The sequence below is a fragment of the Nerophis lumbriciformis genome, linkage group LG08, assembly GCF_033978685.3.
Source record: "Nerophis lumbriciformis linkage group LG08, RoL_Nlum_v2.1, whole genome shotgun sequence".
NCBI classification, from domain to species: domain Eukaryota; kingdom Metazoa; phylum Chordata; class Actinopteri; order Syngnathiformes; family Syngnathidae; genus Nerophis; species Nerophis lumbriciformis.
Genome location: NC_084555.2, coordinates 46115001 through 46132510, shown reverse-complemented (window position 1 = coordinate 46132510; position 17510 = coordinate 46115001). Strand labels below are relative to the sequence as shown.

Genomic DNA, 17510 nt, shown 5'->3' with positions numbered 1-17510 from the left:
TCAGGTGTTATGAGAGCCCAGGTTGCTCTGATAGTGGCCTTCAACTCTTCTGCGTTTTTGGGTCTGGCATTCTGCATCTTCCTTTTCACAATACCCCACAGATTTTCTATGGGGCTAAGGTCAGGGGAGTTGGCGGGCCAATTTAGAACAGAAATACCATGGTCCGTAAACCAGGCACGGGTAGATTTTGCGCTGTGTGCAGGCGCCAAGTCCTGTTGGAACTTGAAATCTCCATCTCCATAGAGCAGGTCAGCAGCAGGAAGCATGAAGTGCTCTAAAACTTGCTGGTAGACGGCTGCGTTGACCCTGGATCTCAGGAAACAGAGTGGACCGACACCAGCAGATGACATGGCACCCCAAACCATCACTGATGGTGGAAACTTTACACTAGACTTCAGGCAACGTGGATCCTGTGCCTCTCCTGTCTTCCTCCAGACTCTGGGACCTCGATTTCCAAAGGAAATGCAAAATTTGCATGGTTGGGTGATGGTTTGGGGTGCCATGTCATCTGCTGGTGTCGGTCCACTCTGTTTCCTGAGATCCAGGGTCAACGCAGCCGTCTACCAGCAAGTTTTAGAGCACTTCATGCTTCCTGCTGCTGACCTGCTCTATGGAGATGGAGATTTCAAGTTCCAACAGGACTTGGCGCCTGCACACAGCGCAAAATCTACCCGTGCCTGGTTTACGGACCATGGTATTTCTGTTCTAAATTGGCCCGCCAACTCCCCTGACCTTAGCCCCATAGAAAATCTGTGGGGTATTGTGAAAAGGAAGATGCAGAATGCCAGACCCAAAAACGCAGAAGAGTTGAAGGCCACTATCAGAGCAACCTGGGCTCTCATAACACCTGAGCAGTGCCAGAAACTCATGGACTCCATGCCACGCCGCATTAACGCAGTAATTGAGGCAAAAGGAGCTCCAACCAAGTATTGAGTATTGTACATGCTCATATTTTTCATTTTCATACTTTTCAGTTGGCCAACATTTCTAAAAATCCCTTTTTTGTATTAGCCTTAAGTAATATTCTAATTTTGTGACACACGGAATTTTGGATTTTCATTTGTTGCCACTTCAAATCATCAAAATTAAATGAAATAAACATTTGAATGCATCAGTCTGTGTGCAATGAATAAATATAATGTACAAGTTACACCTTTTGAATGCAATTACTGAAATAAATCAAGTTTTTCAAAATATTCTAATTTACTGGCTTTTACCTGTGTATATATATATGTATATATATAAATATGTATATATGTATATATGTATATGTATATATATATAAATATGTATATAAATATGTATGTATATATATATATATATATATATATATATATATATATATTAGGGGTGTAACAGTACGCAAAAATTTCGGTTCGGTACGTACCTCGGTTTAGAGGTCACGGTTCGGTTCATTTTCGGTACAGTAAGAAAACAACAAAATATAAATTTTTTGGTTATTTATTTACCAAATTTGCAAAATCTTCCACCAAAAATATTTTTCTTAGTGGAATATTTGATGTGAAGAAATGAGAACCTTGGATAGGTCAATAATTCATAATAACATTGATTTTGATTCAATATTATGTTTTGAGCAATGACAGTTTGAAAGAAGAAAAAAAAAACAGCTTTGTTTTATTAGTCAACATTGCAACTTTTTCTAAATTACATTTAACCTTTAAACTTTTTTATTTCACTTTTGTTATGTTTTTGTTTATTTTAATAGTATTTTTAGAATGTGTCGTGGGCCTTTAAAACATTAGCTGTGGGCCGCAAATGGCCTCCGGGGCACACTTTTGACACCCCTGCTATAGATAATAAAAAATTTAATCTGATAACTCTATGGATAAAAAGCGTTTATCATAACTCTCTCGCTCGCGCTCTCTCTGTCTCTCTCCTACTCCCTCACGAATACTGCTGCGTGCACAATTTGTAACCTTCTTAACTCTGAACGTACATTAATACACGCAACCATAACTCGAGGTGCCGGACATTTGAGGTGTTTGGGGGGGCGCTGCCCGGGCAGCCCCGTGGAGGAGGGCGTGTCTGGTTGGGGGAGGACGTGTGGTCAGGACCTGGCCCGGTCGCTGCTAGCTGATCGGTTTCACCAGTCATGTCCTCTTTTGCTGGCATGCTGGCAGCTAACGGGCTGGGATAGACTGAGCATACGTCCTCTTTTCACCGGGCGTGTCCTCTTTTGCGAAGCTGTCGGGGCGGAGTTTCTTAGATGCCTCAAATGTCCGGCATTTTGAGTATTGTTTACACAACGTGCAGTACGCTCCTTAATATGTCCGTGTGGAAACTCGTTCGGTACAGCTCCGAACCGAATCGGAACCCCCGTACCGAAACGGTTAAATAAAATACCTGTACCGTTACACCCCTAATATATATATACACACACACGCGTGTATGTATATGTATGTATGTGTTACTTTGCATGCAGTCCGCTTTCGGCCTCCGTCCAAAATTTTTTAAACCCAATGCGGCCCCCCATGCAGTCAAAAAGTTTGGGCATCCCTGCTCTGAGGTGCACGGGTGCAAAATTGGTTAAGAAATGTAGCATGCTAACACTTAGCATGTCTCAAGTACAAAGTTATATGACTTGTTGAAGACAACAATTTCTGAGCAGATCTTGAGGAACAAGTGCTCCAAGTCTGTGGAGGTTGGTGAGTTTGACGTAGAGCATGTGTTTGATGACGACAACATCCTCCCACCATACGTGCTTCGATCCGAGGATGGAGGTCCGCGGGTCACCATAAACACAGCTATTGGACACATCAACAGGTATCCACAATGTTTTCAAGGTCGACAATTAGGCAACAACTATATAGAAACGCCTTACCTCTCATTCTCAGGTATTGTGCTCGGCTGCCAAGTGATCCATTTACACATTTAGCACCCAAGTGTAAAACTACAGAGACCCAAGACGGACGATTCCAGTCCACACTTTATTTACCCATCAACTCCCCACTCAGAGTGCCTGTGAAGGTAAACTATTACAAGTACTACTAGCAGACAAATGGCAAACACACTGACTTGATTCTTCTCCTCACAGGGTCCAAAAATGAATTGTGCCAGGTTGGCAGAGAAGGCCGTTGCACTATTGTGTTGTGAGAAACTCCACAGAATAGGTATGCTAACCCTCCGACTAGTTTTTCGCAGCTATTGTCGGTCCCTCGTTGTACGCATTGCTGTCATCTTTGCCAGGTGAGCTGGACGATCATTTGATGCCAGTGGGGAAGGAGACTGTCAAGTATGAGGAAGAGCTGGACCTTCATGATGAGGAGGAGACAAGCGTTCCTGGCAGGCCTGGCTCCACAAAGAGGAGGCAGTGTTATCCTAAAGCTGTAAGAAGGAAGTTGGTCAACTCTTAAGTAGAGGTGTCCTGATTCATTATTCATATGGAATATCGGTCCTATGTCAGCAAAAAAACAAGTGCCGGATGGAATGGGCTTGCATGTGAAATGTCCGATACAAACAGTCCTGCAGCGCGTTTTATTGTGCAAAACTGCACTGCCAGTTATCATTTAAATGTCCTCCAATAAACACAGGTTGGTCTTTTCTTCTATTTTAGTCATTTACTAAAGGTTAACATGGTCGGTTATAGGTTACTAGCTACACAACAGCTAAGCAAATAGGAGCACACAAGCTAGACATCTGTAATAATTGCTCTTAATTGACTAATATTGCAGTCTATAACAGCATGTGTAATTGTAAACAAGTATCAAATAAGTATAGTTCATCAGCGGTCACTCGAACGAGTATGACGATCCTCCTGTTAGGGGTGTATCCCTTTATGAAGGATGCCTGTGCGTGACTTTGTTTTACGTGGGGAGACTGGTGCACAGACAGTCACCACACGATCCTTGACAGAAATCGGGTCAGGGTCCAGTGGCATGGAGTCCAAGACGACTGGGGACCCATTTCTGCTGCAGCCTTCTTTTGCCTTTGCAGCCGTTGTGGTAGTTCTTAAATCTACCGTCTTCCGCCATTGAGGTCTTCACCGTATCCCTGGCTAGGGGGCAGTCAGGTACTAGGCCTTTGCCAAGGGCCACCTGGGGTAACAGTAGTAAAGGGGTTAACCTCCTAGTGCCCCAAGACCCCACAGAGGAGCCTCCACTGCCGGATGCACTTTAACGTCATGCCCAGGACGTTAAAGTTGAATATTACACGTATCCAATCACAAAGGTGTCAGCATCATTGAATACCGATTTATGAATTATTGTGGCCACTAGGCATTTTCAAACAAAAAATGGCACTCCACCTCAATTTAAAGACAGCATATGTCCATTCCAGATGATTAATAATAAAGAGGTTAGTGTTTTCATACCTACCATAGTTTTTTGTTTGACTAATTTCCACTTGATCAAACATTTTCTAACATTCCACACTAAATAATAATGAAAGTATGTATGATTCCTGCTGCACACTACATAATAATGAAAGTTGTATTGGGACACCTCTGCCCTCATTTAACTGTACAAATGTAAGTACGTGGCCTGAAACCTGTTGTGTGCGCCTTTTATAAAAAAAAAAAAAAAAAAAAAAAAAAATCATTGCAGTTTTAATTGGAATTGGTGGTTCCCTTTTTTTGCCGTTTGCAGATACCAGAGTGTCTGCGAGACAGTTATGCTGTACCTGAGCATACTTACTACCTGTACGTGATTGGCATGGTCCTCACCACCCCGCTGCCCGATGAACTCAACTTTCGCCGAAGGAAGCTTTACCCGCCAGAGGACACCACCAGGTGCTTCGGTATCCTGACAGCCAAACCCATACCGCGAGTATGTTGGAATGTACTATATGAATTCTGCATTTGTTTAGTACCTTTACTTCACTCAAATGTTAAAACCAGCTTTATTTAAGTATATATACATTTTATAGAATATATTCTACATTTAAATGCTAGTTATTATTCATTAACAAAAAAGTATTACAGATCAAATTAAAAACATGTATACATATACTAGGGGTGTAACGGTACACAAAAATTTCGGTTCGGTACGTACCTCGGTTTAGAGGTCACGGTTCGGTTCATTTTCGGTACAGTAAGAAAACAACAAAATATACATTTTTGGGTTATTTATTTACCAAATTTGTAAACAATGGCATAACATACATACGGTATACACACAAGGTCCCTTGCCAGGGTTAATGTGGTCAACATATATTAAATAAAAACTAAATAAGATAAGGCTCAGAATGGTTTCTTAACAAAACCTTTCTACATATAAAGTGCTTTTTTTGATTGATTCATTGAGACTTTCATTAGCAGATTGCACAGTACAGTACATATTCCATACAATTGACCACTAAATGATAACACCCCAATAAGTTTTTCAACTTGTTTAAGTCGGGGTCCACGCTAATCAACATTAAACTGCATCAAGTTGTTCCTCAGATTAAATAAAATGACAAAGATTTTCTTCTACATATAAAGAGTGCAACATTAAACAGTTTCAAGTCAACTCAGCCTCAGATTAACTTTTCTTCCCCCCCCCCAGCCTGGCTAACTTGGCAATAAGAGGATATATGGGCTCATTGTTCTTCCACCATAGAAGTGGGTCAAAATCTAGTTTTTAATGCAATATGGATTTAAATCTGCTGCTATAAAAACATTTGTTATTGCTTTAGCCCTGCCTGACTCGCCGAGGAGAGGCTGCTTGAATGTGGTGGTGACGCTTCAAATGGGTTAGCATGTTTGACGTGTTGTCAGAAGCAGCTGCTGAACAATGTCGGCAAACCTCCGTCCTCCATTGTTGTATCGCAAACGGGAGATCTTAACGAGGCAGGAGGGTCTTCCAGCTCTGGCTTTTACATGTTGTCGTAGCCCGGTCGTTGCCAGCATACCGTGTGTTGTGCCTCGGTGTGCATTGTTTACACAACTTGCGGTACGCTACTTAATATGTCCGTGTGGAAACTCGTTTGGTATACCTCAGAACCGAAACCCCCGTACCGAAACGGTTCAATACAAATACACGTACCGTTAAACCCCTAACATATACTGTATACACACACACACACGCAGAGCACATATTTACAGTTAATGCTAAGTCATGTTTGGCATTGGGATCAAACATTACTTCCCTCAATCAAATAAAAAGACATTTAAAACATTTTGTATGTTAAAAGAAACCTACCATAAAAATTCTGGGAGATTCATATCTTTGTATTGGGGTACACTTACAAAATACTTACTTTCCATACATGTGTTGTTTCCTGAGGTAGTATTTTTTTTTTAAATGGAATGTGTTGTCTTCACAATAGATCCCACATTTCCCGGTGTACACGCGCTCCGGTGAGGTGACCATCTCCATCGAACTTCAAAAGTCTGGCTTCACCCTTGCCACTGCCCAGCTTGACCTCATCACGCGCCTGCACCAGTACATCTTCTCCCACATCCTGCGCTTGGAGAAGCCTGCATTGGAGTTCAAGCCCATATTTGCTGATTCTGCTTACTGTGTTCTACCTCTCAATGTCGGTGAGTGGAACCACACTCAGACGTTGGTAGGACAGTGGAACTTCGGTTGGGTCGTGAACATCCATCCATCCATCCATCCATTTTCTACCGCTTATTCCCTTTGGGGTCGCGGGGGGCGCTGGAGCCTATCTCAGCTACAATCGGGTGGAAGGCGGGGTACACCCTGGACAAGTCGCCACCTCATCGCAGAACAGGGTTCACAATTTAAAAAATTCATATAGTGAAGCACATTTCTACATAAGAAACAATGAAATAATGGGTTCGAGCCTCGTCGAAAGTCGTCCGTATTTTAGTTAAGGTTTGTACGGTACAGTACGGTATATCAAACAAACATAACAAGTAGATGATGAATCAACTTTCTCTTTATTAACCAGCCAAAACACCAACAAGCTGCTGTCCTCTATGTGCTGCTCTGCCAACACATGCACACACATGGTGAAGTGAAGGGAATTACATTTATATAGCGCTATTTCTCTAGAGACTCAAAGCGCTTTACAAAGTGAAACCCATTATCTCGATTGAAGTTAGGTTGCACTCTGTGATGTTTGTAAATACTGTATATTTTTGAAAAATCCGTTGTGCGTTAAAGTCGTACGTCAGTAGCCAAGAGAAGCTTTTATAATCTGTAACGTGTTTGGAAAAGTTTTTATTATCATTGATATACCAAATAATGTATTACAAGAATAGTGTTGAATCGATTTTGAATCAAATCATTAATCCAAGAATCGAATCGACTCGTTAGGTGCACAAAGATTCCCACCTCTAATATATACTGTACTGTACAAGAAATTGTACAGTAATATATGCCGTATTTTTCGGACTATAAGTCGCTCCGGAGTATAAGTCGCACCGGACGAAAATGCATAATAAAGAAGGAAAAAAACATATATAAGTCGCACTAAGAGTATAAGTCGCATTTTTGGGGGAAATGTATTTGATAAAACCCAACACCAAGAATAGACATTTGAAAGGCAATTAAAAATAAAGAATAGTGAACAACAGGCTGAATAAGTGTACGTTATATGACGCATAACCAACCAACTGAGAACGTGCCTGGTATGTTAACGTAACATATTATGGTAAGAGTCATTCAAATAACTATGACTTATAGAACATGCTATACGTTTACCAAACAATCTGGCACTCCTAATCGCTAAATCCCATGACATCTTATACGTCTCGTCTCTTACGTGAATGAGCTAAATAATAATATTTGATATTTTACGGTAATGTGTTAATAATTTCACACATAAGTCGCTCCTGAGTATAAGTCGCACCCCCGGCCAAACTATGAAAAAAACTGCGACTTATAGTCCGAAAAATACGGTATACTGTCTCTCTCTCTCTTTCTCACACACACACACACACCATTCTTAAACATAATCACTAACCTGTGAAGATACTGCAACTTGTTAATTTTATTTAGCCATTTTTAGGCCTTAAAATATTTTTGGGCCAAAAATACGTAGAAGTGGCTTCAGTGTGCATATATTTTTGACTAAAAATAGGTGGTAGTCAAACGCAAAACAGGGAAGAACCGTGATATGATTTTGTAATTAAACCGCGGGATCCAAAGCATAACGTGGTGAGAAATATTAAGCATATTGTAGACTTAATGATTCATGACAATATTGTTTAAGTGAGACTGCATATTTAGATTAAACTCTTCTTAACAAAAGTCTATGACACTGTTTTCTTGGATACTGTCCGGGACCACACATAAGTTAACATAAGTCTATTTAATTATAATTAAATAATCAAAACAGTGCCTTTCTTAAATTGTTTACTCAATGTTCTGCTCTTTAAAGTAAACCACACTGCTACACTTTACGGTAATTCTAATTGTCTTCACTTGCCTTTTTGTACTTGTTCTACAAAGTTGTTGTGCTATGGACCTCTTGGCCATGTCACCCTTATATGAGAGATGTTGATCTTGATAGTTTTTATCTGGTTAAATAAAAAAAGAAACATTTTCGTAAGGTTTGAATGTCTTACATTAATTTTAATTTTAATTATTTTTTTTAGTTGGAAATTCGGACACACTTGATATGGATTTCAAGTTCATGGAAGAAATTGAAAGGTCTGAGGCTCGAACTGGCATTCCTACAACTCAGTACACCAAACAGAACCCATTCACTTTCAAGTTGGAGGACTACCAGGATGCTGTCATCATTCCGAGGTACTTGTGTATAATTGTATATTCTTGGGGCATATCCAGGACTCGTAGAGGTTTGGTGTATGCAGAACACAACTATGCTGGTTTGGAACATGTTAATCTAATTGATTACTTTTATATAGGGATGGTTACCGTTCACATTTGAACCGATACAGTACCAATTCCCGGTGCCTGGAAATTGATAAAGCTACGCAACGCTACCAATATTCGGTACCTTTGTATGTGTTATTGTTTTTGATGATAAAGTCATGTTTTATTTCAATATTTAAGAACGTTGTTATAGCTTGTTTTAGCATCACATTTCTCAGTCTCATTTTCAAGTACATGAATAAGTTGCAGTTGCAAGTCCATGATGTTGGATGGCAGTAGTGTACATTTTATGGTCTGTTGGCTCCTCAATTAAGTCTTTGCGGAATCTAGTCTTTTGTTGCACCCTAAAAAGTGTTAAAGGGGAACATTATCACAATTTCAGAAGGGTTAAAACCATTAAAAATCAGTTCCCAGTGGCTTATTTTATTTTTCGATGTTTTTTTTTCAAAATTTTACCCATCACGCAATATCCCTAAAAAAGCTTCAAAGTGCCTGATTTTAACCATCGTTATATACACCCGTCCATTTTCCTGTGACGTCACACAGTGATGCCAATACAAACAAACATGGCGGATAGAACAGCAAGGTACAGCGACATTAGCTTGGATTCAGACTCGGATTTCAGCGGCTTAAGAGATTCAACAGATTACGCATGTATTGAAACGGATGGTTGTAGTGTGGAGGCAGGTAGTGAAAACAAAATTGAAGAAGAAACCGACGAAAACGACACGACAGCCAGCGACACGGGAGAAAGCGAGGACGAATTCGGCGATCGCCTTCTAACCAACGATTGGTATGTGTTTGTTTGGCATTAAAGGAAACTAACAACTATGAACTAGGTTTACAGCATATGAAATACATTTGGCAACAACATGCACTTTGAGAGTGCAGACAGCCCATCCATCCATCCATTCCTTCGGGGTCACGGGGGGCGCTGGAGCCTATCTCAGCTATGATCGGGCGGAAGGCGGGGTACACCCTGGACAAGTCGCCACCTCATCGCAGGGCCAACACAGATAGACAGACAACACTCTCACTCACATTCACACACTAGGGCCAATTTAGTGTTGCCAATCAACCTATCCCCAGGTGCATGTCTTTGGAGGTGGGAGGAAGCCGGAGTACCCGGAGGGAACCCACGCAGTCACGGGGAGAACATGCAAACTCCACACAGAAAGATCCCGAGCCCGGGATTGAACCCCAGATTACTCAGGACCTTCGTATTGTGAGGCAGATGCACTAACCCCTCTACCACCGTGCTGCCCGCAGACAGCCCAGTTTTCATCAATTAATATATTCTGTAGACCTACCCTCACCCGCTCTCTTTTCCTGAAAGCTGATCTGTCCAGTCCAGTTGGAAATGCATCTGCTTTGAGTGTCGCAGGATATCCACACATTCTTGCCATCTCTGTCGTAGCATAGCTTTCGTCGGTAAAGTGTGCGGAACAAACGTCCAATTTCTTGCCACTTTCGCACTTTTGGTGCAACTTGAATCCGTCCCTGTTCGTGTTGTTACACCCTCCGACAACACACCGACGAGGCATGATGTCTCCAAGGTACGGAAAACAGTCGAAAAAATGGAAAATAACAGAGCTGATTTGACTCGGTGTTTGAGAAAATGGCGGATTGCTTCCCGATGTGACATCACGTTGTGACGTCATCGCTCCGAGAGCGAATTATAGAAAAGCGTTTAATTCGCCAAAATTCACCCATTTAGAGTTCGGAAATCGGTTAAAAAAATATATGGTCTTTTTTCTGCAACATCAAGGTATATATTGACGCTTACATAGGTCTGGTGATAATGTTCCCCTTTAATACTGTAAGTATTGTGCTTATTATCCATCAGCTGTTTGGTTGTAACATGCATTTTAGTTGTAATTTTCATTTCCAAATTTGGGTGTGTTGAAATCGCTAATGGTAATCAGTGGCAGGTTAACACCAAAGCCAATTGGCATCACGCTAGGGCATTTTTGGAAAAGTGAAGCTTTACTTCACTTACTTTGGAGTAACGTTTTTTGATGGCATTGAAAATTGCAATAATACCTAGAGGTAATTTGGCTGAGTCCGCTTTAAGTGCTGCTGGAGTGATTACCAAGTGCCGAAGTGCAAAACGTTGGCAAACGAGCATGACGTCTCAGGCAACCTAAGTACCGTAACATGGTACCAATGGATTTATATAAATCGGTGACCTGCGGAATTCGCTTGATCGGTGCCAAAAAAAAGTACCGGATTCGGTACCCATCCCTGACTGTATATACAAGCGGAAGATATGGTGAAAGTACATGAGCTAATTTCTTTCATTTTAATTCAGCAATGACCTTTTTTTCTTTTTTTCTTAACATTTTTGACAGTTTGACTTTCACATGACCAGCAGGTGGCAGTAGAGATCATTATGGGGGTTATGCATAGGGCAGGCCTACTTTTTGGCTGTATACTGTGTAAATCCCACATGCATAAATGTGTCATATTTCAAAAAGACTTGCTGTTCTCCTAGAAGTCAGTGTTACTAGCTGTTAAGCCACAAGATATCTTTTGCTGATTCCCTCCTAGGTACCGTAACTTCGACCAGCCTCATCGCTTTTATGTTGCTGATGTGTACACAGACCTCACACCTCTCAGCAAGTTCCCTTCACCAGAATATGAGACGTTCGCTGAGTACTACAAAACCAAGTACAACTTGGACTTGTCCAACCTGAACCAACCACTCCTGGATGTAGACCACACCTCATCCAGGTCAGCGGTATCGCAATTCATCACATCAGTGGTTCTCAAACTTTTTCCAGAAAACACTTGGCTCTCCAATTATCACCAAAATGACCAACATTAAAATACAGTAGCGAAGTAGTGCTAAGTGTTCAATAAAAACAAGGCAGGGGTTTTATTTAGCAAGCATATTTAATATGTTTGGCCACTGTAACATTACACACAATGCACACACATCAACAATGATACTCCATGTACAGTACATATTTACAGACTTTTTTGGCATAATACTAAATGAAGCCTGCGTACCACCAGTGGTACACGTACCACAGTTTGAGGATCACTGGATTATACAACCAAAGCTGTTGTACAAATTAGCATTTTCAGGAAATGCATCTCATGGTTATTCATATATTTGTGTGAACACAGTAGAATAAAATTGTCATTTGCTCACAGACTTAACCTGTTAACCCCTCGTCACCTGAACCAAAAGGGTAAAGCACTGCCGCTCAGCAGTGCAGAGAAGAGAAAGGCAAAATGGGAAAGTCTGCAGAACAAACAGGTTTGTTTAATAATGTCCTCATTAGCTGCTGCGTAGCAGTAACTTTTATTCTTGGGGTCTTTCATTTTTAACGTATTACAGTCAAACCTCGATTTACTGTGTTTACAATGTGTTCTTGAACATGGTTTGTAAATTGAAGTTTGTATAGTGAAGCAAAATTCCCCTTAAGAAGCAATGTAAACATGAACAATTGGTTCTAGCCTCGAAAAAGTCCATATTTTCGTGAAAAAAAACTTTGAAGACGTGTGCGTGTGTGTGTGTGTGTGTGCGTGCGACAAGGGGGTGCGACAGATGGAGCAACAATCTCTGCATTATCAAAACAACACGACAGCAAGCAGAACATTCAACACTCACAAAAGTCCCTCTGATGTTCAAAATAACAACCATAAAATAAAAAATTCAGGGCTGCAACTAACAATTATTTTGATAGTCTATTACACAACGATTATCTTAACGATTAGTCGACTAATCAGATAATAAAGCGTGCACATATTTAAATGGCTCTAATTCTTCCATCGACTTCGAAATGCAGCTTAAGTTGAGAAGTGGCGACCGAGTAATGAACTGCGTTAGCAGGATGCGATGTACAGCCTCTCCTAAATGGCTGCGCCCCATGTGTACTGTACTGCACAGGAAGTGACCTCCCCAAAATAGCTACGCCCTAAGGCCTCCAGCGGCACACAAAATGAATGAATGATTGAAGTGTTCGTACACCGAGACATGGTGAGCACAGAGGCATACTTGGCTCAATCTAAAAGTTTGTCAACAAAAAGTTCGTAAATAGAGGGGTTTGCAAAGCAAAGTTCCACTGTATACATATACGTTAGGGCAAAAGGGAATGCACACAAATTAACACATGACAATAACACAACATACAAAATAACCCCGGATTTCTACAAGATTCATAACGATAGGTTTCCCTTCCAGTCGACGTGTCTGTTTCCACTACCTGCACCGACACAGCTCCACCAGTCCGCAGCCGTTCAGAAACAGAAACGTACAGTGAAAATCCAGGGTTGAACAACAGCTCCACATGAATAACATACAACAGTTAAGCTAATGTAGAATTGTTACAATAGCCATAGGTCATTCTTTAAGAAAACAGACATAAGGAACAACAGACTGACGGCCTTACTGCTTCATATTCTCTTGATACCTTGTAGAAAATAGCTATTTGGTCCTCATTGATGCTCATTTTCTTTACAGCTTTACAAAGAATTTAACACGCCCGCCATTTGTATATCAAGTGTCATGTAACAGAGAAATGCAGAATAGCAATAGAAATTCTGGGCAGTCCCTCATTTTTCCTGATGTTCTGAATAATTGTCCTTATTTTCAAATGCTAATATGGACAGTTATGTGCTCATGACACGTATTTGTTATGCTTGATCAGCTCATATAAAGAGTCGTGTTTGTCAGATTCTGGTTCCAGAACTTTGTGCCATCCATCCGATCCCCGCATCCTTATGGCGGAAGGCCGTGTGTTTGCCTAGTATCCTCTACCGTCTCCACTGCCTCTTGACAGCGGAGGAACTTCGATCTCAAACTGCCAGTGAAGCTGGAGTTGGATCTCGAACCCTTCCTCCAGATTTCAGGTCTGTTAAGTCCAACAATCTCTAACTCAAACAAGTACACACAAAGTCAAGAGCCTACAAAAGAATAGACACTTATTCCTAATAGTTTGTATGTCAGAACAATTTTAAATTATCTTCTCAAGTTTCTAGTCTACCATGATTTACTTGCTCTTCAAAGAATGTATTTATTATTTTAACCCTTGGGGTGTCCTGAGACCCTTGTCTGTTTTTATTGCCTTTGAAGATGACATCATGCAACAGAATGTTCATTTTAAAGGTTAATGGGATAACATTTGGCCACAGGAGTTATAAAGAAATGTATCTCAAAATTTGCAGTGTCCGTTCTTTGCTAAGTTGTTGTCAGCACAAACGATTGAGTGAATATACATTAGAGTTCCTCAGGACGCTATTGTCCCCCATCGACCCCCTTTATTATCGCCATTTTTGATATACTGTAAACCTGTTATTTCATTATTATTTTTCCATGAAAAACAAATAAATCCAAGCAGTTCTCTTTGAAATGCGTGCAAAATTACCTTTTAACCAAAGATGTCCATGGGAGCAAAGGTTAAGATCAGAGCATTTTGTCTGCGTGCCAAAAGTAATCAAATAAGAAGAAGAGTATACCAGTAGTCGACCAGTAGATGGCAGTCACACATAAGAGATATGTGTAGACTGCAATATGACGCCAGTAAACAACACCAAAACTTAAATGTTCAATTGAGAATATAAAACGTTACACACGGCGCTCAAAAATCTGTCAAAATGTTTTAGTACGACTTTGGTAAACTATGAAGCCGCACCGCTTAATGGATTTTCGGCACATTACGGCTACTGTAGTCAGACGTACCGTGCTTCTACATACGAGTAATACAGTATGTGTATAAGGATCGCAAAATTGACACTCATTAGCAGACATTATTTGGCGTTTTGTTTCGCAATGTTATGCAAAACCAACTTTTCTTACCTTCTGATACCTGCTGATGTGTATTTGAGATCTGCATAAGTCCTGAACATTTGCGCAGATCCGCCTTTGTAATCCGTGCCGACACCGTAGTCGTCTTTTTCTTTATCTTCTTGTTATGGGTCATTCATCCTCCGCTGTTGCCATTTCTAATACAAAGCAGCGTAAAGTTCTAACTTATATCTGTCAAGAGACTCGCTATTAAAGCGCTAAAAACTACCGGTGTAGTGGGTTTACATTATTCACCCACATTATAACTAAAGAACGAGGAATATCTAAACATGTTTCACTACACATCGTAGGGAGATAAGCTAACCTCTAAGTTAGAGCTCTTGAATGTAAACAAAAATGGGTGAGTTGATACAAATGTTTACATTATTGCTGAGATAGGCTCCAGCACCCCCCACGACCCCGAAAGGGACAAGCGGTAGAAAAATGGATGGATGGATACCAAGTAGTATAGTATCAGGTTTATACACCAGTGATTAGATTGATATTTTTTACTATCCAAAAATATTTTGTTGTTTTTGTTAGGAAATAAGTCTTTGGACACAGGAGGACTTTAAGGACAAAAACTATACGGTTTTAAATCAGAGCCAATTGTAGGTCATCATTTAAATATTTATTTTTTATTGTTACATAGCCATCCTGTTTTTTTCTGACTACAATTGTGATCATAAATGCAATCATTCAATGATCTTGAAAATTTGAAGTACCGGTATCAGTTTTAGCAGTGGCATGATCAATACTACGTTTGCAGAATCATCTAAAACTAATGTAAAGTATCCAAACAGCAGATTAATAAGTGCTTATTATAGTTTAACAGAAGTGTAGATAGAAATATGATATAACAAAAAGTAACCAGTTATTAACCGCAAATTAGCAAGTAGATTAATAATAGTTTGGAGAAAATAATACAACCAGAATTGATGTAATATGTTACTGCATATGTCAGTAGCCAAATAAGGAGCCTTTGTAACCCATTTTGAAATGTTTCTAATATCATCTATACAACATCTATATAGACCAAATACACTGCAAAAAGTTAGTGTTCTAAAACAAGAAAAAAAATATACAAAAATGAGGAGTATTTTATTTGAACTAAGCAAAATTATCTGCCAATAGAACAAGAAAATTCGGCTTGTCAAGACTTTCCAAAACAAGTCAAATTAGCTAACTTCAATGAACCCAAAAATACCTTAAAATAAGTATGTTCTCACTAATAACAAGTGCACTTTTCTTGGTAGAAAAAAAGGGGGAACTTTTTGCTCAATACGTTGAAAAATGTTCTTAAATTAAGTAAATGCTAGTGCCATTATCTTGACATAATGATATGCGCTCGGCATCATGATTTTTTTTTTTCATGCTTGAAGTAACAAATTATTACTTTAAAAAATTAGTTTTATACTTGTGAGTGTTGATGACACAGCTTTGCAACACTTGATATTCTAGTTTCAAGCATGTTTTACTCAATATAGGTCATACAATCTCAGCAACAAGCTGTAATATTTTACTGAGATCATTTAGGACCAAAACCCTTAAAACAAGTAAAACGCTCTAACATAAAATCTGCTTAGTGAGAAGAATTATCTTATCAGACAGAAAATAAGCAAATATCACCCTTATTTGAGATATTTAATCTTACTTAGATTTCAGTTTTTGCAGTGTAATATAGCTTTATCGCGGAGGCCCCTATTCTAAATATACATATAGTCATGTTTGTAGAGTGGGATTGTGTTTTTAGCCTCATTCCTGTAAAAATCCTGTGTATGACTGAAGTATTAAGGAGTGGGACTATCCAGGACTAGCTGCAGTGTGCTCAAACAACCACCACGTAGAATCAGTGAGCAGATAATACTGTATCATCTCTTTCTCTTTCGGACTTATCAGGACGGTAGTGCATTCTTCACACATTTCTCACTCATGTTTTAAGCGAGTGATGAGGATACAAACTAATCCAGACCCACTGCATACTGTAGAAAGTCATGTTTCACACAATTTATTTGGTTATGTTTTACAATGAATGCTGTGCTGACATAACACTCCTATTTTAGGCCTTGGAGACAGTGACTGCCACAGTACCACACTATCAGTGCATTTAATGTTGTATACTACAGAGTTGGAATGTAGGTTTTTGTCTAGCAAAAATAATGTCTTTGTATGTCGCAGGTATCCAAACCTGGATTTTGGATGGAAGAAATCCATTGACTGCAAAATATTCATATCCTTCACCGAAGCTTGTAGTGAGGATGATGAATCTCAGCATCAGTTACCGGATTCTCGTCCACTGATGCCCGACAGTCGTTCTCATTCCCAGCCCGGAGTCATCCATTGCACCAAGAACTTTGTGAATGGCACTACTCTAATTTCTGACATTGGCGACAACAGTGACCCAGAAGGAGAGCACCTTCATCAATGTAATTGCCAATACTCCCAGTGCAGCTCTTGTGGACTGCGAAGCCCTGAAAAAATGCAATCCTCTACCTCAGTTCCTGTGCAGTCTTTTCACCGCACGTGTCCTTCACGGCCTAGTCATGAAGGTACACAAGTGAGAGTTCTGGACCACACAAATAATGCTACCTCAGCCTACTGCCGGGCAGAAAAGTGTCCCGATACTCACAAAGCACCTACGCGCTATATTGCTGCTGTCCCGCATCCCAGCGAAGTGGCCGAAGACTCCCCAAAAAGCCTGGGACCAAACCCAGGCCTCATCCTGCAGGCCTTGACCCTTTCCAATGCCAGTGACGGTTTCAACCTAGAGCGACTGGAAATGCTCGGCGACTCCTTCCTCAAGCATGCCATCACCACGTATCTATTTTGCACCTACCCTGACGCCCATGAAGGCAGGCTCAGCTACATGCGCAGCAAGAAGGTGAGACCCCTTGTCGCATATTACAAGAATTGCTGGAATTGGAGCAGATAAGTTTCATGTTTGAGTAATTATGTCACAGTATGCACAA

At 40.3% G+C, this 17510-nt stretch overlaps 1 protein-coding gene across 2 annotated transcripts in view; it reads left to right on the top strand.

Moving 5' to 3' along the window:
• The window catches only part of dicer1 (dicer 1, ribonuclease type III), an 80008-nt gene that overhangs the window by 30845 nt on the left and 31653 nt on the right, over positions 1–17510 (top strand). Inside the window, exons 13-23 of one of the 2 annotated variants that reach the window (XM_061969046.1) lie at positions 2630–2784; positions 2856–2988; positions 3056–3131; positions 3208–3347; positions 4605–4784; positions 6268–6481; positions 8507–8660; positions 11298–11480; positions 11907–12012; positions 13432–13607; positions 16720–17422. In XM_061969046.1, the coding sequence (XP_061825030.1) occupies positions 2630–2784; positions 2856–2988; positions 3056–3131; positions 3208–3347; positions 4605–4784; positions 6268–6481; positions 8507–8660; positions 11298–11480; positions 11907–12012; positions 13432–13607; positions 16720–17422 (2220 nt within the window). Of the gene's footprint in view, positions 1–2629; positions 2785–2855; positions 2989–3055; positions 3132–3207; positions 3348–4604; positions 4785–6267; positions 6482–8506; positions 8661–11297; positions 11481–11906; positions 12013–13431; positions 13608–16719; positions 17423–17510 lie in introns of those variants that run through there. The other variant, XR_009816063.1, reaches the window with a different exon arrangement.